Source organism: Panulirus ornatus, chromosome 50, assembly GCF_036320965.1.
Source record: "Panulirus ornatus isolate Po-2019 chromosome 50, ASM3632096v1, whole genome shotgun sequence".
Taxonomy (NCBI): Eukaryota; Metazoa; Arthropoda; class Malacostraca; order Decapoda; family Palinuridae; genus Panulirus; species Panulirus ornatus.
In genome coordinates, this window is record NC_092273.1 from 27773012 (window position 1) to 27795585 (window position 22574).

At 39.2% G+C, this 22574-nt stretch overlaps 1 protein-coding gene across 4 annotated transcripts in view; it reads left to right on the plus strand.

Annotated features, from left to right (window-relative positions):
- The window catches only part of LOC139764690 (uncharacterized), a 43461-nt gene extending 22910 nt beyond the window's left edge, over positions 1 to 20551 (plus strand). For all 4 annotated transcript variants that reach the window (XM_071691577.1, XM_071691576.1, XM_071691575.1 and 1 more), the window contains one exon: positions 4104 to 20551. In XM_071691577.1, the coding sequence (XP_071547678.1) occupies positions 4104 to 9563 (5460 nt within the window). In that variant the 3' untranslated portion in view covers positions 9564 to 20551. The remainder of the gene's footprint in view (positions 1 to 4103) is intronic.
- Positions 20552 to 22574: the final 2023 nt, after the last annotated feature.

Here is a 22574-nt window from a genome sequence, read left to right on the forward strand (position 1 = left end):
TCTCCCTCTTCTCCTTGTTCCCTCCACCTCCGACACATATATCCTCTTGGTCAATCTTTCCTCACTCATCCTCTCCATGTGCCCAAACCACTTCAAAACACCCTCTTCTGCTCTCTCAACCACGCTCTTTTTATTTCCACACATCTCTCTTACCCTTACGTTACTCACTCTATCAAACCACCTCACACCACACATTGTCCTCAAACATCTCATTTCCAGCACATCCATCCTCCTGCGCACAACTCTATCCATAGCCCATGCCTCGCAACCATACAACATTGTTGGAACCACTATTCCTTCAAACATACCCATTTTTGCTTTCCGAGATAATGTTCTCGACTTCCACACATTCTTCAAGGCCCCCAGGATTTTCGCCCCCTCCCCCACCCTATGATCCACTTCCGCTTCCATGGTTCCATCCGCTGCCAGATCCACTCCCAGATATCTAAAACACTTCACTTCCTCCAGTTTTTCTCCATTCAAACTCACCTCCCAATTGACTTGACCCTCAACCCTACTGTACCTAATAACCTTGCTCTTATTCACATTTACTCTTAACTTTCTTCTTCCACACACTTTTCCAAACTCAGTCACCAGCTTCTGCAGTTTCTCACATGAATCAGCCACCAGCGCTGTATCATCAGCGAACAACAACTGACTCACTTCCCAAGCTCTCTCATCCCCAACAGACTTCATACTTGCCACTCTTTCCAAAACTCTTGCATTTACCTCCCTAACAACCCCATCCATAAACAAATTAAACAACCATGGAGACATCACACACCCCTGCCGCAAACCTACATTCACTGAGAACCAATCACTTTCCTCTCTTCCTACACGTACACATGCCTTACATCCTCGATAAAAACTTTTCACTGCTTCTAACAACTTGCCTCCCACACCATATATTCTTAATATCTTCCACAGAGCATCTCTATCAACTCTATCATATGCCTTCTCCAGATCCATAAATGCTACATACAAATCCATTTGCTTTTCTAAGTATTTCTCACATACATTCTTCAAAGGAAACACCTGATCCACACATCCTCTACCACTTCTGAAACCACACTGCTCTTCCCCAATCTGATGCTCTGTACATGCCTTCACCCTCTCAATCAATACCCTCCCATATAATTTACCAGAAATACTCAACAAACTTTTACCTCTGTAATTTGAGCACTCACTCTTATCCCCTTTGCCTTTGTACAATGGCACTATGCATGCATTCCGCCAATCCTCAGGCACCTCACCATGAGTCATACATACATTAAATAACCTTACCAACCAGTCAACAATACAGTCACCCCCTTTTTTAATAAATTCCACTGCAATACCATCCAAACCTGCTGCCTTGCCGGCTTTCATCTTCCGCAAAGCTTTCACTACCTCTTCTCTGTTTACCAAATCATTTTCCCTAACCCTCTCACTTTGCACACCACCTCGACCAAAACACCCTATATCTGCCACTCTATCATCAAACACATTCAACAAACCCTCAAAATACTCACTCCATCTCCTTCTCACATCACCACTACTTGTTATCACCTCCCCACTTGCGCCCTTCACCGAAGTTCCCATTTGCTCCCTTGTCTTACGCACTTTATTTACCTCCTTCCAGAACATCTTTTTATTCTCCCTAAAATTTAATGATACTCTCTCACCCCAACTCTCATTTGCCCTTTTTTTCACCTCTTGCACCTTTCTCTTGACCTCCTGTCTCTTTCTTTTATACATCTCCCACTCAATTGCATTTTTTCCCTGCAAAAATCGTCCAAATGCCTCTCTCTTCTCTTTCACTAATACTCTTACTTCTTCATCCCACCACTCACAACCCTTTCTAATCAACCCACCTCCCACTCTTCTCATGCCACAAGCATCTTTTGCGCAATCCATCACTGATTCCCTAAATACATCCCATTCCTCCCTCACTCCCCTTACTTCCATTGTTCTCACCTTTTTCCATTCTGTACTCAGTCTCTCCTGGTACTTCCTCACACAGGTCTCCTTCTCAAGCTCACTTACTCTCACCACCCTCTTCACCCCAACATTCACTCTTCTTTTCTGAAAACCCATACAAATCTTCACCTTAGCCTCCACAAGATAATGATCAGACATCCCTCCAGTTGCACCTCTCAGCACATTAACATCCAAAAGTCTCTCTTTCGCACGCCTGTCAATTAACACGTAATCCAATAACGCTCTCTGGCCATCTCTCCTACTTACGTAAGTATACTTCTCCCTGGGGATAGGGGAGAAAGAATACTTCCCACGTATTCCCTGCGTGTCGTAGAAGGCGACTAAAAGGGGAGGGAGCGGGGGGCTGGAAATCCTCCCCTCTCTTTTTTTTTTTTCCAAAAGAAGGAACAGAGAAGGGAGCCAGGTGGGGATATTCCCTCAAAGGCCCAGTCCTCTGTTCTTAACGCTACCTCGCTGATGCGGGAAATGGCGAATAGTATGAAAAAAAAAAAAAAAATAAGTATACTTATGTATATCTCGCTTTTTAAACCAGGTATTCCCAATCATCAGTCCTTTTTCAGCACATAAATCTACAAGCTCTTCACCATTTCCATTTACAACACTGAACACCCCATGTATACCAATTATTCCCTCAACTGCCACATTACTCACCTTTGCATTCTCGTCATATGCACATTATTTACCTCAATTCCAAAAGATCATCTTATTCTCCCTAGAGTTTAATGATACTCTCACCCCAACTCTTATTTGCCCTCTTTCTTCAGCCCTTGCACCTTCCTCATGATCTCCTGTTGCTTTCTCTTATACATCTCCCAGCCATTTGCTCTCCTTCCTTTTAAGTATTGTCCAAACATCTCTCTTTTCTCTCACTAACAACTTTTCTCCTCCATCCCACCACTTAATACCCTTTTTAATCAGCCAGCCTCCCATGATTCACATGCCACATTCATCTATTGCACATGCCATCAATGCTTCCTTGAATACCTCCCATTTCTCACCCACTCCCCTCACTTCATTTGCTCTCACCTTTTGCCATTCTCCATTTAATCTCTCCTGGTATTTCTTCGCACAAGTCTCCTTTCCAAGCTCACTTATTCTTACCACTCTCTTCTTGACATTGTCTCCTCTTTTTTGAAAACCTCTGCAAATCTTCACCCTCACCTCCACAAGGCAGTGATTGGACACCCTACCATCCGCCCCTCTCAGCACATTTACATCCAAAAATATCTCTTTTACCCACCTGTCAGTTAATACAAAATCTGATAATGCCCATTGACCATCTCTGCTACTTACATATACTTGTTTATATCTCTTTTTAAATCATGTATTCCCAAGCACCAGTCTTTTTTCAGTACACAACTCCAACAACTTTTCACTGTTTCCATTCGTAACTGAATACCCCATGCACACCACTTATACCCTCAACTTCCACATTACTTGCATATTACTTGCTTTGCATTTAAATCACCCATCACTACTACCCGGTCTCTTGCATTAAAACTTCTGACACACTCAACTGATCCCAAACACTTACCTCTCATGATCTTTCTTCTCATGACCAGGTGCATATCTTGCCATTCACTTTCAGTTTATCCACATTAGTTAGCATTTACTTTTTAACACTATCTCATACTACCATGACTCTGCTTCAGGGGTAGTGCTACTTCTATCTTAGTTCTTGTCCTCTCACCAACCCCTGACTTTACTCCCAAGACATTTCCAAACCATTTTTTTCCTTTACCCTTGAGCTTTGTTTCACTTAAGAGCCAGATCATCCAGGTTTCTCTCAAACATACTACCTGGTTACATTCTCACATACTTAGACACCCCAATCTGAGCTTTCGAGGAGGATAAGCACTTTCTATTTGACTCCTTCTGTTTCTTCTTTTAGAAATTGAAATACAAGAAGGGGAGGGTTAAGTAAACTTAAGTAAACGAGAAAGCCATGTTTGTGTAATAGGTTGACTTGGTGAATAATCACTAGAAATGTGCGTACTTTATAGTGAATGTAGGTACTGCTTCGTACATCACCATGCCATATAATGGAAGAAGGCATATAGACAATAGGTTGATAGGTTAGAATTATTTTCTTGTTCCCTACTAATCCGACACTCTTCTTTCAGACTGAGCCATTACAACTCTTTTATCGAATATATGAAAGAGCAAGCAAAAAGATCAGACTAGATCCTGACAGCCTTAGTTATGAAACCCTTAGCTCTTCAGAGGAAATGCCCAAGCTTGAGCCAAGTGTTGGTAGTGAGGTTACCAATTCCACGTATGGATCTTCAGACTCTACGAGTAGCTTGTTGGACTACAGCAGTGCTCCTCTACTGCAGGCTATTGGGGCCCTAGGTTATGATTCTCCAGTAAATCAAGAAACGCCTGTGAAAACATCTGTGATTGAAACCTCCAAAACTGAAACTTTAGTCACAGGGAGACCTCATGAGGCACCAGGGTTTAATGTATCTAAGGAAGAAGATGTATTATCTAAAAAGACAAATGAAACAGCTGGGGAAATTTCTGAGTCTTGTGCAAAAGATTCACAAGTGATAGGAAAATGTGATTCAGATTCACAATTAAAACAGGGTACTATTGGTGATAGTGATACCAAGGTGGAAAATGCTGAAAATGGAACAAATGTGGTGGATACCGTTGTAACTTATACAAGAGCGTATACAGCGCCAAGCAATGGTGTGAGTGTTGGGGTCACATTTGTGCCAGGAGATTTAGGCTACTTAAATCCAGCCGGTGTTCCATGTGCAATAATCCCTAGTGGCAGTTGCGTTCCAATGAATGGGAACTGTATTCCCAGTAATACAAATATTCCTGTTGTGTGTAATACTGGTGTACATAGACAGTTGCAGGGTGATGGGGAAGGAGATGATGTAAACAAGTGGAATTCTACCGGAATTGACAAAGAAAACCAAGTAGCTAGGGAGAGTGCTGATGTGCCTCCTGAGGTCACTTCAAAGAGGGAGGGGGATATAGGGAGTGATGAAGATGAAGGGAAAGAAGTGCAGCTCAAAATAAGTGAGTCTGGAGTGATGAGTGTATGTGGTCAGGACACTACTGTTGAGGGTGTGCTTAACCCTATTGAATCAGAAGCCTGTGAACTTTTATCGAAAATAGAAAGTGGGGCTTTGTGTGAAGACTTTCCACCAAAGGCTGTGGTAAAACTCACTGAGGAAGTATCATTTGAAAAAGGTAGTGAAACAAAAAAAAACAAGACAAAAGACAGATTAGGGGACTTGGTAAGAAGTAAGGGAGATGGGAAAGTGAATAAAGGTCACATGTGTCAAAAAGGGGAAAAATTGAAAACATCGAACATGAAGACCATATCCAGTGTGCCCCCAAAGTCTGAAAATGCTGTTATTAAGGAAATGAAGGAAGTAAGACAGAGTGTTAATTCTAATAATGATTGTAGTCCAGATAGTGTATGTAATGACAAATCTGTGATTGGTGATAGAGAAAAAACTCTGGAAAGGAAACTTGATACAAAAAAACAGGGTGAATTACAAAACAGCAAGGAGTTGAAAGATGGTAGCAACAAAGATTCCCGGTCCAGTCATATCCCAGCCAGTCTTACTGCAGCCAGCATGGCCAACCTTAATAAGCCCCATCTTAAGGCTGGCCCATTTAAAGTTCCCCCAGGAGAGGATAATAAGAATAAAGAACAGAAACCTAGTAGTAATGGATTAAACACAAAGAAGGAAGGTAAACAAGAACCAGCATCAAAGTCATCATCAGGTGGTGGATGCAGAAAGACTTCGCAACCCTATGGTTACAAAACTCTTAAAACTCCGCCAAAAAGTTGGAACCCAACAATATCCCGAGAACAGCTAGCTTTGGTAGCAGGCAAATCTTCACTTGGTAAAGGTACCAAAGAGCCTCATCGGACAAACAAGTTTTTCAAATTTCGTAATGCTCCACGATTTTTAGGCAATCCATCTGCAGGAGTGAAGCCTATGTACTCAGGAGCAGTTGACAGTAGTGGATCTCAAAAGCGTGGTGTTGTTTTGAAACTTGACCCAAAAACATTAGGCCCTGTAGCAGTGCCAGTTAGAAATGATGTGATTCCTCCAACATGCCTCACTTCTACTGTCTCAAGTTCAACTTCCTCTGTGTCTTCCATTCATCCAGCAACTCCGGGGACAACTCAGACTACAGGGTCTGCTTTAGGATCATTGCCAATGCAGTCTGTAGATCAGAAATCCCTAGACAGTGTGCACATAAGTGCAATATCTGCTGATGCCCATACTGCTGTTTCTCGAGTGGAAGACACAATGGTAACCAGTACCAAAGCTGCTCTCACTTTGCCTACACCATTAACAAGTGGGTCAAAGGAAAGTACAAATAATAGTTCAAAAGTCATCGGTAATACTGTCAGTTTGCAAACCAGTAGAAATACTCTTCATAAAACTACAAAGAATGGGAGATCTTCAAGCAACAACAATAATAGTGCCACAAATAGAAACGCAAAATTAGCAAATGTACAAACATCATGTAGTAGTTCCAGACTTGAAGTAGGTGGGATGGGTGTCCCTAGGTCAGAAAACAAAACTAATGGTGGAACAATTGGGCTTGCTGGAAGCAGCATTGCAAACCTTGTTGCCAGCAACCCACTCATGAATCAGCTCAAAGTGGCAGCATCAACAGCCATGACTACTAGTATCACACAGGTCAAGGCAGAAACAATCAGTGCTGGAACTGGTCCTAATACTGGCCTCCAGCCACAGCAGCACCTTGCTATTGGCTCACCTACAGTTGGTGTTGGTATTATTCCTTCCTCTGGGGTATCCTTTCCAGGGGCTGTTGGTACTTTACCTTTGCCTTATTATACTAATCCCTCCTTGGGCTACCCAACATACCCTTACTTGTACCAAGGAGCAGAGACTATTGGCCTTATACCTCCACATCCCTCTGCTTCATTTATTCCAGCATTCACTTCATGTCTCCCACCTCGATCTCCCCTAAGCCCACGTAGTATTGGGACAAAAATCATACCAGAATTACCAATACAGCCAAGCCTCCTGCCTATGGTGCCTATGGTATCTCAGGTGCCTGCCCAGACTTTGTCACCAAGACCATTAACTCCTCCATCTCCTAGGACCCCAACATCAACCCAGTCTCCTAGGCCATATCCAGCACAATCTCCTCGACAGTCCTGCACAAATCAGTCCTCAAGACCTCATACTCCGCAGTCTCCTAAAATAACATCAGTACAGTCCACAGGGCCTCAGAGTCAGTCTCCTAAGCCACTGTCCTCTCTCCAAGTAGCAGTTACACAATCTCTCAGATTGAATAATTCTGGTCTGCCACCTGTACAATCTCATTGCTTAACAGTCTCTGGCCACAATGAGAAAGTTCAGCTAGGATCTCAGTCAGTACTGTCAGTTACTCCATCTGTCCCATATTCATCAGTAATTCCTCCTATTTCTGTCTGTCCAATGAATTCATCATACAGACAAAATGCATGTGTACAAACATCAGTTTCTCATACATTAGTTACCCCAAAAACTCTTTGTAATTCTGTAAATTCATCTAAGCCTTCTGTGCCTCATTCTCCAAAGTCTACCATCAGTAATCAGCCTGGGCTATGCCTAATGCAGTCAGTAGCCACTACTTGCACACAGTCTAATACATTACATACTTCTCAGTCTCCAAAGCTTCATAGACCTCAGACACCACAGTCACCAAGATCTTTGATTTCAACCCAGTGCACAGTACCACAAACAAGTGCTAATGGTAGGCTTTCCCAACCTAATACACACCAGTTAAGGCATCAGGGGTTGCCTTCCCCTCAACCAGAAGCAAAAATAGCAAGTTGTACCAAGAACAAAAGTAAAGGAGTAGAGGAGGCAGGCAAGAGAGTGGTAGATAACAGCATGTCTGGTCAGTTAGGAGGGACCCATAATTCTCTACCCAATCCTAATGTGTCATCTTCACTACAGGTAACCCAGGTCAGTTCTTCTCTTTCAACAGGTTTGAATATGCCTTTAACCAATTCTTCTGAGAATAAAGGTCACCATCCTAATGGAACACATGTCTCTGTTTCCTCAAATAATACTACACTATACCCAGATAGTATTGGAAGTTCTTTATCAATACCTTTCACTGGTGCATTCGTTACCTCAGCAGTGTCAGGTGGAACTATGTCGTTTCCTCTATGCAGTTCATCAGTGGCAGTTCCAGGTTCTGTGAGTAATGTGTCTAGCTCTTTGCCAAATGTAAGCAACAGCACTTCTTCACCCTCATTACCTTCTTGCCCTGCAACAATTTCTCAATCCATATTCCCAGTACTTCCAACACTTTCTGCTAGTTTACCTTCAAATGATGTACTTTCTGTATCACATCCCATAAGTGCAACACAACCTGCACAGTCTGCATCCACTGTTAGTGTAGTTGCTGGACACACACCCAGAACTAATGCATCAGTTACATCTTTATCAACCAGCAGCAGCACAGCTGTTGGACCATTGCCTTGTAGAAATACATCAGTCTTAACAGTACCCAGTGAAAGTGCTGTATTTACACCCATTCCTCCAAGCAGTAGTAATTCCGTTGTAACTGTTCCCACTAATAGTGTAGCTGCTGTTATGGAGTGCAGTAATAATACATCCATTGTAACCATGCCTGTGAACACTGAATCAGTTGCAAAGAAATCCCAAAACTTTGCAAGTGCTAAAGTTACACCTGCTTGTAGTACAGCATGTACAACTATACCCTTGATTAGCACAGTTTGTACACCTTTAGTCAGTGCAACTGTCACTAATGTATCCCTGAGTAATCCATCAGTTTTGCTTGCACCCCAAAGCAGAACAGTAAATATTACATCTGTACCGTTATGCAATACAGCAAGTGCAACTGTACCTCAAGGAAGTACAGCAAGTACATTTATACCCCTTAGTAGTACAGCATGTACAGCTGTACCCCAAAGTCAGACAGCAAGTACAACTGTATCCCTAAACAGTACTGTAGTTCCAGCTGTACCTTTAAGCAGTGCATCAAGTACATTTGTATTTCCAGGTAGTGCAGTAGGAACATTTGTGTCTCAAAGTCATACAGAAGTTACATCTGCAACTTGTGGGAGTACGGCTAGTATAGCTGCACCCGTATGTAGTACAGCTGGTACGGTGTTGCCAGTAGATAGTACGAAAGTTACAACAGTACTTTCAAGTAGTAAATCTAGTACAACTGTACCCATAAGCTGTAAATCTGGTACTGTCATACCCCTTGGCAGTATAGCTGGTACATCCATACCTGTCATTAGTACAGCTGGTATATCATATCCCCCCAGCAGTACTGTTTGTACATCCATATCTGTTAGCAGCACTGATGGAATATCAATACCTGCCAGCAGTACAGTTGTTGCAGCTAGGTCCCAAAGCAGTGGATGTTATACCCCCTGTGGTACAGCGGGTGGGAACTCGGTGATGAGTGTGAAGGAGAGAGGTGGCTCTGAGCCACAGTTAAGTGCCTGTACCCCCGTCTGTGATGTGATGCATGTGATTGATGCCAAACAGCAGTGTGCTGAACCAAGTGTCAGCAGTAGTGGTGGCCCCAGGCCATGCCTCAAGAGTTAATGTTGCACAGTTAAGGGCACCAGTGTTGTTGGATGCCACAGATATATAAGCCTATATAATGCTATGGTGTACCTTACCTGCCATTTATTTTGTAAATTAAAAAAAATTACAAATATCCTTTTATCAGTGTGTTTTAAACACTTGTCAGTCACTTTTAAAGTGCTAGTTAGGGACACTTTATCTTTCCACTATGTGATGCCTTCATGTTTTTAAAGTATGACGTTTTAATGTAAGGTTACATTGAAAAATCATCTTGTTGATCCCTGGAACAAATTTACTTGTCTTCTGTTGGTGTCAACACAGTTGATTTTTATTGTTGCCTTATATTTTGGAAGTACCTATCTTTCTTTCCAGGGATTGTCCTAAACTGTTCCTGTGTTCTACAGGTGATGATATGTTGGGCCAAAGTATTTAAACTTCCTCATCTTTACTCGAGCAGTGTCGAACAAGACTAATTATATACAGCAGTTGAAAAGAATTATTTTTGTCATATTGTTTTGTATTGGAGATTTGTCACTTAAAAGATATTACAGCAACCCACCGTTTTGACCAATTGTGGTGTACTTTGCATAGTTTTGAATGAAATATACTACAGTTTTTTAACATATTTTTTTTATTTTGTATATGACTCCACTTGATAAGACTGAGTCATTTACCCCATTGTTATGTATAGATTTTAGATTATACAAATATGCCATATTTACCATGATGCTTGGGCAACATTTAACATCCTTTGTTAAGCAGAGAACTTGTAGTGATAGTTGAATTTCACATGCTAGAGTAAATGTAAATGTTTAAAATGTAGTTGTTGATGCATATTTTTCTATATTTTTAATTGGATAATGTTAATGATATTTGAAATCTTTCTGTTATTGATTTTAATGTGAATAGAGATATTCTGTAATAGGTTTTTATGGTATTGGTATTCATTGGTTTGACTGCAAAACTTACTTTTCTGTGTCTATAAGTTCCGAGTATTTTTTTTTTTTTTTTTTTTTGATATTCACTGAGTGGCTGCTCAGGCAACATTTCTAACAGTGATCCAACATTAGCTTTAACACAGAGTGGCTGTGTTTTCTCACGTTTGTGATTATTCTTGAGGTTAATTCAAGTTTGAATTGTTGAATAACTTCATAATCATAGTTATCTTGTGCATTCTAAAAACTTGCTGGCTGGGAGAAGAGGTTTGTGATACACCTTGTTGTCAGATAGGTTAAACACTTCATATGATTGTTATTAGAGCTTGCTTACACTGCAACTAGGAGTTATTCATCTCCTTGCACCAGCCTGCCAAATTTAGTCACGATGTGTTTACTGTCGTGTGCTGAATTTTTATTTTTACATGAATAGACAGTGATATTGTAGTTACAAACGAAACACTATGTGGAGGCCATCCTGCTGTCCTGCTGATAACCCCTAGATTATTGAAGATGTTGCTTTTAAATTGTATGTACAGAATGTGTATTCAGTTATTTTTATGTTCTTATATTTTATTTATTTTGCAAGTTGAGAGTTTGCTTGCTTTCACTTATATATATTTTTTCCAAGTTAATAATTTGTAAATCCTTCCATTAACTTCATGAAATATAATGTGAAATATCTAGGATGTGGCTGATTTTTTTTTTTTTTGTAGAAATACAAGAAGAAAATGTAAAGAACAGTTCACCAATATTTGATGTATTTTTTTTTTAAGAAATTTTGTAAATTAAGTATTCAGATTTTTTTTTACTCTCCCAGAATCTCTCATTGTTAGGTTATCAGTTGATTAGATCAGTGAACCAGAGTTTGTCAAAGAATGCAGTATTTGTAAATGTTGAACCTCAATCATATGCCAGTATTTTGACAAAGTATTGTGGTACATGATTGAACACTTGGCATGTTCTGCCCCACCGAAGAAACCCATTGCAACATAGAATAGTTTACATGCCTTAAAGTAATCAATTTTATAGCATTGTACATTTTGCATGCAGTTTAGTTAATTTTAGAATTTGCTCAGATTTCTCAGTTATGTTACTAACGAAGATGAATATGTTTCTCTGAAGGGTCATTCTCAGTATAATCATATAAGTAACAATTGGAAGAATTTCATTTTATTTTTCATGTGTGTTTATTTGAGATATTATTTGAAAGAGAACTAAAATATGTCTCATGTGTTGACCACCAGTCCTGAATATCAGTTGAGCTATTGAAGCCTCACCATGGCTTGGGCAACAATGCTGCTGGTGTGTAAGTTTGTGATTTTAATATTTCTACTTTCTTTGTTGTATTGATCAGCCACCAAGTTGATGCCTAGTGTATCTACACCCAGGATGGTTAGAGAAAAAATTCTCTCCAAATGTTTTGTTTTGAAGAAAGTAAAAAATTAGATTCACTACATATACCTAGCTGAATCACATGCATCTTTTTAGATTTGCATAGCAACCATATCATCTTATTTTATGTAGATTTCATTCATAGCTATGCAATTTCATCATTTACATAGTCTGCAAAATTGCTCTGAAATTAAGGACAGTAAATTGTTATTGGTCCATATATCAGTCTGTTAGACCAGAAGGACCCTCTTGGACTATGTGCCTTTTATCAGGAATTGTTTGAAAAGATCTGTGGATTGTTTAACTTTTGAGAAGGAAGATAAATAAACATCATATTTTGTAATGTTTCATTCCTAATCTGTTTCTTAATTTGATTAAGCCTAGCATTTTTTTACTCAGAAAATAGAAAAATTGCTGGTTTCACAGTTCATACTGGCTCAAGAAGGCAATAAACAGTTCATTTTATGGCATTAGTCATAGGCCTTAAAATTCCACTTGGAATAATTGTGTTTTGAGAATGACCTCAACAGTATTAATCTTACCTGCTTGTTTGTGGTGGTTTGTTGTGTTAAATTTGAAGCTGTTATTTGGTAAAGGTTAAAAGCTCTCAACTCCTTGGTTTTGATGTAGAGTGCATTGGGGTTTAGTAGGTGGATGCAGTCTGTGTTTTGTGGAAATAGCTCATGTCTGAAGATCCACTTGTTGGTTGCCTTCATTTTTTAATTGCATTTTCAGTACTTTTGTGACTTTTATCAAGATCCACTGGTTGGTTGCCTTCATTTTTTAATTGCATTTTCAGTACTTTTGTGACTTTTATCAAGAGGATATTTGAGATCATGATATCTAATTGGGGTTGTAGGATTTAGATTTTTTTGTGATTATAGACATCATGTTTATTGTATATTTATCTCTTATTTATCTCTTCCTGCTGCCAAGCATATCTGATGTAGAAAGAACCTCATTAATTTAATTTCAGCAGGTGAATTTTTTAATGCATTTCAGTATTCTCTTCAATATATCACTCATTTTCCTGACATTGATCACATAACTCTTAGTATAAGGAATGGGTCAAGATGTAGTGCTTATTATTTTGTTATCTGTTCTGCTTCCATTTACATGGGATAAATCAAGTTCATACAGCTGTACAGTTCATACATTCATATCCTCAGCCATGTTGATGTAGTGAACAGGGATATCCATGCAAATGTCAGCATGTAGATTCGTCAAGTGACACTGAAATCTTCATTCACACCTTCAACTTCTTACACAAAATAAACCTATTGCACATGATTATAAGTCATGCCTCTTATGAACTCTCTTATGCAATTTACTTATCACAAAAAAGTGTGTGATAACATTACTATATTTTTTTTATTAATATGTATTCACCATTCCCCACGTTAGCAAGGTAGTGTTGAGGACAGAGGACTGAGCCTTAGAGGGAAAATCCTCACTTGGCCCCCTTCTCTGTTCCTTCTTTTAGAAATTTAAAAACAAGAGGGGAGGATTTCCAGCTCCCTCCACCCTCCCGTTTAGTCGCCTTCTACGACAAGCAGGGAATACATGGAAAGTATTCTTTCTCCCCTGTCCCCAGATTTAGAATAGTTTGAAGCTTTATATGAGAATTTTTATTTTTACGAGACTTTCCTCCTGAGTTCAGAAGTTGCCTTTGAAAAGTTCTTTAGGTGCTGCCATCACGGATATGGAATGTCTTGTGATCAGGTATGCCATGTATATTTACAGGTTCAGTTAGTCTTTTTAACTCTGCTTGTTCTTTGCAGTGCAGAAATTCTGTTTTTGTCATATTTTCCGTAATTCACATACACCCATTCCCTGATTTATGAATGCCCAGTTGAAGAACTTTTGCAGATATGAAATTTATATTTAGGAACAACACTTCAGTGAAAACCCTCTAGTAGTTAAATTTCTCCTATGATATTTCTAGACATAACAATAATTGGTGAAATATGTTTGGTTTCCTTGCAGCCAACAGTATTTCACTAAACAAATTAATCAGCAATTTACAGATATGTATACACTAAGCTATTTTAAAATTATCATTCTTAAAGTGTTTATAGCTTTCTTGTAAAGGAATCATTTGGGAGGTGCTAGCATGAGCATCTGGGAGCAGTCTGACACATGCCTTTGGTGTTTCCAGGTCTTGTAGGACAAAGTAGTTTGTAAATTTGTTTGTATTGCTGAAAATATGGCATGAATATGCCAGTTTTGACCCTAGTCTTTATGTAAGATTTTCATGACTTTGATGTTTGGCATAAAAAGTTGAACTGTATTATTGTTTGATGTCTAATTGTAGTAGATGCTGCATCATTACATAATGAAAAACATGTTTTTCTGAGTCATCTCTCTCTTGCTCTAGAAATTCTTGTGATAGAAGAGGCCTTGCAGTGATACAGTGTACTGTGTCCTGGTAGTTACTGTGTAGTGGATCACTTTGAAATAAGTTATTTAAAACATTACACTGTACTGTATGGTATGTCATCCTCATAAAGGAAAGGAAAGCACATTATTTGTTTATGATGATGACAATAATGATGAAGCTGCATCACACTCATCAGGCTCATTGCCACTACCGTAAAGAAAAGGAGACTGCATAGAATGTATTGTGCAAGTGATGAATGAAGAATTGAGGGAAGAGATATATATACTTATGAAAATATGTGGTGTGAGGTGGTTTGATCGAGTAAGTAATGAAAGGGTAGGGGAGATGCGTGGTAATAAAAAGAGTGTGATTGAGAGAGCAGAAGAGGGTGTTTTGAAATGGTTTGGTCACATGGAGAGAATGAGTGAGGAAAGATTGACAGAGAGGATATATGTGTCAGAGGTGGAGGGAACGAGAAGTGGGAGACCAAGTTGGAGGTGGAAAGATGGAGTGAAAAAGATTTTGTGTGATCAGGGCCTGGACGTGCAGGAGGTGAAAGGCGTGTAAGGAATAGAGTGAATTGGAACGATGTGGTATACCAGGGTTGACGTGCTGTCAATGGATTGAACCAGGGTATGTGAAGCATCTGGGGTAAACCATGGAAAGTTTTGTGGGGCATGGATTATGGAAAGGGGGCTGTGGTTTTGGTGCATTATACATGACAGCTAGAGATTGAGTGTGAACGAATGTGGCCTTTGCTGTCTTTTCCTTGTGCTACCTCGCGCACATGCGGGGGAAGGGGCTTGTCATTTCATGTGTGGCGGGGTGGCGACAGGAATGAATAAGGGCAGGCAGTATGAATTATGTACATGTGTGCATATGTATGTGTCTGTGTGTGTATATATATGTATATGCTGAGATGTATAGGTATGTATATGTGCTGTGTGTGGACGTGTATGTATATACATGTGTATGTGGGTGGGTTGGGTCATTCTTTCGTCTTTTTCCTTGCGCTACCTTGCTAACGCGGGAGACAGCGACAAAGTATAATAGATAAAAAATATCCAGTCAAAAAAGCCAGCTGTGAGGTGTAATGATGGAGTGAGTGAGTGAGGAAGAGAGGAATGAGTGTTGATGAGTTTGCTACCTCATAGCTTTTCTCATCTCTCACTCTTCCCCAAAGCTTCCTCCTTCCTACCTCCAGCCTTACTTACTGGAATGGCTTTTATCTTTCTTTTCAGTGCTTTTTTGCCATTTCTTGCAAAGTGAGGGAGTAACATGAACAGATAAAGTATTTACTTCTTGTGCTTTGGATTACTAGTTTTGGTAACTACAAAAGTAGCAGATTTGATATTCATTTATTGAGAAAACCAGACATTCCATAACTCAATTTATGACACAATAGATACTTTTCCTCCAGTTTGAGTATGTTTTGTCTTTTTTGATGTGTTTGTACTAGAATGAAATATTAATGTGTGCAACATTTTGATATGCATTGATATTGTTTGAGTGAGTGAGCAAGCAAGGGAGGAATGAGCATTAGTTTGGTCCCTACTCCCTCACTGCCAGCCCTCACTCCATTCCATCACCTCCACCTCCCAACCTCGCAACTTCGGTCATGTGAATGGTATTTGACTTTTTGTTCAGTAGATCCTTATTTTGTTAACTACAGTTGTGGTAAATTTGGACTTAGGAGACCTGAACTTCATCAGTATACACAATTGATCCGATCTAGCCTGAGGATTAGTGCAAAATAATTGATTGTTTTTTCTTTGGTTGCTATGATTTTTTCTTCTGATAACAACCATTGCTTGAGACTTTAACTTCATCTGCATTCATAAATGAACCAATTTAGTCAGAACTCTAGTGCAAAACGATTTGTTTTTTCTTTGCTATTATCTGAGATGATATCAACCATTGTCCAATTAGCTCTTTCAAAAAAATCATGCAGTTGTGTTAATTCTGATATATTTTAGCAGTTTGGTTCAAGACATTAAACATGGGAATGATGAAATGGTTTGGTAAATTGTGTTTTATCATATATGCACCCAATTCTCTTTAGTGGGTTCTTACCTGATACATTTGATAATCATCTACATATTCAGAAACAGGTGAAAGTAGAAAAAGAATTTGTCCAAAAACTGCACACATTTTGACTAAATCTTGTTTGGTCATGGTGGTGGTTGTAATTTTACTATATGATGAACATAATGTAGTAATTATTTGAAAGCATATCCTTATAAAAGAAAGAAAAAATGTAAAACCAAAATTAGTGACACAAATTGATAATCATAAACGTTTACACTGGCAGTAGCTTAAATCCCAAAATAATTACTTTGCAGTGGGAAAACTTCCAAAATTTCAAGGTATCCAAAATTCAATTCAAAATGAACTGTGTGTGTTTTTCCACTCATTTTTCTTTGTTAGCTTAGGGCATGCACACCTCTTCAGTTCAAAACAAACATTATTATTTATTTTGCTTTTTTGCTGTCTCCCGCGTTAGCGAGGTAGTGCAAGGAAACAGACGAAAGAATGGCCCAACCCACCCACATACACATGTATATACATACACGTCCACACACACAAATATACATACCTATATATCTCAACGTATACATATATGTACACACACAGACATATACATATATACACATGTACATAATTCATACTGTCTGCCTTTATTCATTCCCATTGCCACCCCGCCACACATGAAATAACAACCCCCTCCCCCCGCATGTGTGCGAGGTAGTGCTAGGAAAAGACAACAAAGGTCACATTCGTTCACACTCAGTCTCTAGCTGCCATGTATAATAACAAACATATGTATATGCATATATAACAAACATATAAATGATAAAGTGATACAGTTTATTGCTTTTTCATGTAGTTTTTGTACATAGGTCTCTTCAGTAAGTTATGATACAACTGAATAACTATATCTTGGAGTGTGCTTACACCCTAGCTTCACAGTAAGAGGCCACCATGGGTAAAAGATGAATATGAAAGTGAACAATGTTTTTTTTTTTTTATTTATTTAGGCAGTTATTTGGCTGAAAATAGTCTGTTGAGGTATTACAGAACTGGGAGGTCATGATAGTTAATTGACTTCTCTGTTTCTTCTTTTGGAAAATTGATACTGGTTGGGAGGATTTCCACTTCCCAGTCCCACCCCTTTTTGTTGCCTTCTATGGCACGCAGGAAATATGTGGGCAGTATTCTTTCTCCCCATGCCCCAGGGATAAGATAATTGGATCAAAATATTTGTAGTTTTACGCAATTAAAATTTCAGTTTTCCTGATTCTTTTTTTTCTGTTGTATTTTTTCACTGTGATTATATTGTAATTCTTTTTCTTAGTTCATCTGCTAAAACCAGTTTATGGGTCTTCTGAGTTCAAATTAGTAAATGAAGTTGCATCCAGTAAAGGAATATGAACACTTTTTGTCTTCATACCTCAGCAAAAATTATCTTTCCTTGAGAAGAGTTTGGTAGGCATTTGAATCATCAATTTTACACTTGAGTAAGGTATCAGAGGTATTTTTATTATCAGAGCAGTATTCTCATAATGTTTTCTTCAATTTATTTGTTTTTCAAGACACACCTCACGAGGCGTGGGCTATGGATAGAGTTGTGCAGAGGAGGGTGGATGTGCTGGAAATGAGATGTTTGAGGACAATATGTGGTGTGAGGTGGTTTGATCAAGTAAGTAAAATAGGGTAAGAGAGATGTGTGGTAATAAAAAGAGTGTGGTTGAGAGAGCAGAAGAGGGTGTTTTGAAATGGTTTGGTCACATGGAGAGAATGAGTGAGGAAAGATTGACCAAGAGGATATATGTGTCAGAGGTGGAGGGAACGAGGAGAAGTGGGAGACCAAATTGGAGGTGGAAAGATGGAGTGAAAAAGATTTTTGAGTGATCAGGGCCTGAACATGCAGGAGGGTGGAAGGCGTGCAAGGAATAGAGTGAATTGGAACGATGTGGTATACTGGGGTGGACGTGCTGTCAATGGATTGAACCAGGGCATGTGAAGCATCTGGGGTAAACCATGGAAAGAACTGTGGGGCCTGGATGTGGAAAGGGAGCTGTGGTTTTGCTGCATTATACATGACAGCTAGAGACTGAGTGTGAATGAATGTGACCTTTGTTGTCTTTATCTAGTGCTACCTCGCACACATGAGGGGGGAGGGGGTTGTTATTTTCTTGTGTGGCGGGGTGGCGATGGGAATGAATAAAGGCAGACAGTATGAATTATGTACATGTGTATATATGTATATGTCTGTGTGTGTGTATATATATAAATATACGTTGAGATGTATAGGTATGTATATTTGTGTGTGTGGACGTGTATGTATATACATGTGTATGTGGGTGGGTTGGGCCATTCTTTCGTCTGTTTCCTTGCGCTACCTCGTTAACGCAGGAGACAGCGACAAAGCAAAATAAAATAAATGTAAACCTCGCACCATATTTTTTTGTGATCAGTTGAGGCATACTTTGACATATCCCACTTGTGTGTAGTGATAATTATCCATATCAGATGGCAGCATCTCTTGAAAGGACAGTAAGTAACATCTTTGTGTGCTGATTGTAAAAGAAAAAAAATGTGGTATGTAGTGCTGTGGCTAATACACGATAGAATAGGGATCAAAAACTAACTTATGTAAAGCTCATATGAAGAGTGAATGGGCTAATATGCATTGCTAAGAAAGATCATAAGCACTTCTTCCACCAGATAGCAGGTGTTCCCCTTTACACTCAGTTGATTAAGGTGTACAGAATGCACTTTCCACTCATAGGGGGTCTAAGGAGGCTCTAATGCAATATACAACACAGTTTTTGCCACTAGAAATAGGTGAGATTTGAAAATTTTGAGTGTAGAAAATACTGTAGCTTTTGACATTGGAAATAGCGGTAACAATATGAATCATTTTCACATTCAGAATGAATACTCGAATAATGTTAAAAGTTGTGTTAAAAAGAACTTGCATATCTGTTTGATTTGATAGAAGTAATGTTGAAAGTGCACTAGAAAGTATCCATGAAGAGGACAGGAGTGGTGATGAACCATCACTTTAAGTGCTGACTAGCATAGGTTGTTTTCAGTAGAATACATTCTAGATTTGAATAGGTAAACTCGTTATGTACTATTATATTACTTGTGTAGTTTAGACCTATTGTTTCCCATAAGAAATGCTGTAGAAGACGTCTTTAACCTTTAGGAGACTCTTTGTAAAGTGTTCGACCTATAGACATTCTTGTCTGGGTCTCTCTTCTGTGCACTTACATATGTTTGAAGGTGTGCCATATCAGCATGCAGAGATGCCTTTTTTTTACAGCCAAATTTACTTAACATGGGAAAAAGAATCATAGAAGGTTAGTTACCCCTTTAACTTAAAAGAGTCAGTTATCCATATAACATGTCATGGGCAGTATGGCAAATAATGCCGGTACTTTAGCTCTATTGATACGGGATGCCTCTTCCTTTCCTCATTTGAATTGACACACGTGCTTTATCAGCATTTGGAGATGCCTCATGTCATTAAGCAATTACAATTAGGACCGGGAAATGATCCTAGTGTCAGTATTCATATACATGATGGGAGAAGATACAACCCTAATGTTTGCTAGAGTAATGATAGCTTTTTAGACATTGATGATGATGATCATGACTCAGCAGATGTTGAACTTTTAGCATTGGGAAAATCTTTGTGTGTCAGTCACCCATTGGTGGTGGTGGAGAAGACGCAAAGATGGAAGTGTCAACAAATGACAAGAAACCAGCAATAAACCAAGTGTGCATGGAGGACCATATTATAGTATCTGGGCAGTAAGAAATAAGGTTAATTTGCCAATCTTTTTTTTTCTTTTTGTAACTCTTCTTGATATTTCTTATCAATTGATGACTAATATTTATTTTTTCATTTTTTGTTGACCCTCCGTCCTGAGGACCCACCTAAATTTTCTTGGCTCCATCTTTTAAGGGTTAATGTCTTTTATTACGTTATAGGGAAAATTTCCTCTCATTGGGAACATACCTTTCGTTATGTAACGATAATTAGTGGAAAGATTTGCTTTGACTTGGAGTTCAAATTTATGAATGGTTTTCCTGGAAGAGGATATTTTTGTAAATTTGATTGTAGGTGTACACTGGTTTTCATTGCTTATTCACTTAGTTCAGTGTTTCATTCACTCTTGTATTATTTTCTGCTTCAGATGAGGTATACCATTTGGAATTGTAGTCATAAGAATCACTTTATTCTTGTTCAGGTCAAATAGAATAATAAAGAGTTGGTCTTCGTGTATTTTGTTTGACTTATGAATTAATGTAATGATCCTGTGCATTTTGTTTGACTTGTGAGTTAATGAATTAATGTAATGATCCTAGTAATTCTCTGCAGCTCTCCTCCGTGAAAGCCAATTAAATCTGCTACATAAGAGCTTTCAGATATTATGTGAAGATATTAGTTATGATTATTATTTATTTATATTTATTGTACTTTGTCGCTGTCTCCTGCGTTAGCGAGGTAGTGCAAGGAAACAGATGAAAGAATGGCCCAACCCACACACATACACATGTATATACATACACGTCCACACACGCACATATACATACCTATACATCTCAACGTATACACACACACATATACATATATACACATGTACATAATTCATACTGTCTGCCCTTATTCATTCCCGTTGCCACCCCGCCACACATGAAATGAAAACCCCCTCCCCCGCATGTGCGCGAGGTAGGGCTAGAAAAAGACAACAAAGGCCACATTCGTTCACACTCAGTCTCTAGCTGTCATGTATAATGCACCAAAACCACAGCTCCCTTTCCACATCCAGGCCCCACAAAACTTTCCATGGTTTACCCCAGATGCTTCACATACCCTGGTTCAATCCATTGACAGCACGTCAACCCTGGTATACCACATCGTTCCAATTCACTCTATTCCTTGCAATGCCTTTCACCCTCCTGCATGTTCAGGCCTTGATCACTCAAAATCTTTTTCACTCCATCTTTCCACCTCCAATTTGGTCTCCCACTTCTCGTTCCCTCCACCTCTGACACGTATATCCTCTTTGTCAATCTTTCCTCACTCATTCTCTCCATGTGACTAAACCATTTCAAAACACCCTCTTTTGCTCTCTCAACCACACTTTTTTTATTACCACTCATCGCTCTTACCCTTTCATTACTTACTCGATCAAACCACCTCACACCACATATTGTCCTCAGGCATCGCATTTCCAACACATCCACCCTCCTCTGCACTACTTTATCTATAGCCCACGCCTCGCAACCATATAATATTGTTGGAACCACTATTCCTTCAAACATACCCAATTTTGCTTTCCAAGATAACAGTCTCGTCTTCCACACATTTTTCAATGCTCCCAGAACTTTCGCCCCCTCCCCCACCCTATGATTCACTTATGCTTCCATGGTTCCATCTGCTGCCAAATCCACTCCCAGATATCTAAAATGCTTCAATTCCTCCAGTTTTTCTCCATTCAGACTTACCTCCCAATTGACTTGTCCCTCAACCCTACTGTACCTAATAACCTTGCTCTTATTCAAATTTACTCTCAGCTTTCTTCTTTCACACACTTTACCAGACTCAGTCACCAGCTTCTGCAGTTTCTTACATGAATCAGCTACCAGCGCTGTATCATCAGTGAACAACAACTGACTCACTTCCCAAGCACTGTATACTTGCCCCTCTTTCCAAAACTCTTGCATTCACCTCCCCAACAACCCCATCCTTAAACAAATTAAACAACTATGGAGACATCACACACCCCTGCCACAAACCAACATTCACTGAGAACCAGTCACTTTCCTCTCTTTGTACACGTACACATGCCTTACATCCTCGATAAAAACTTTTCACTACTTCTAACATTTTGCTTCCCACACCATATATTCTTAATACCTTCCACAGAGCATCTCTATCAACTCTTATCATATGCCTTCTCCAGATCCATAAATGCTACATACAAATCCACTTGCTTTTCCTCTACCACTTTTGAAACCACACTGCTCTTCCCCAATCTGATGCTCTGTACATGCCTTCACTCTCTCAATCAATACCCTCCCATATAATTTCCCAGGAATACTCAACAAACTTATACCTCTGTAATTTGAGTACTCACTCTTATCCCCTTTTGCCTTTGTACAATGGCACTATGCAAGCATTGCGCTAGTCCTCAGGCACTGATTATATAATCAGTAAAAGGTAAGAAATTGATATTAGGTTTATTTAATATTTTGAAAGGGGGGAAGGGGGATGTTATTTCTTGTGTGGCTGGGTAGCGA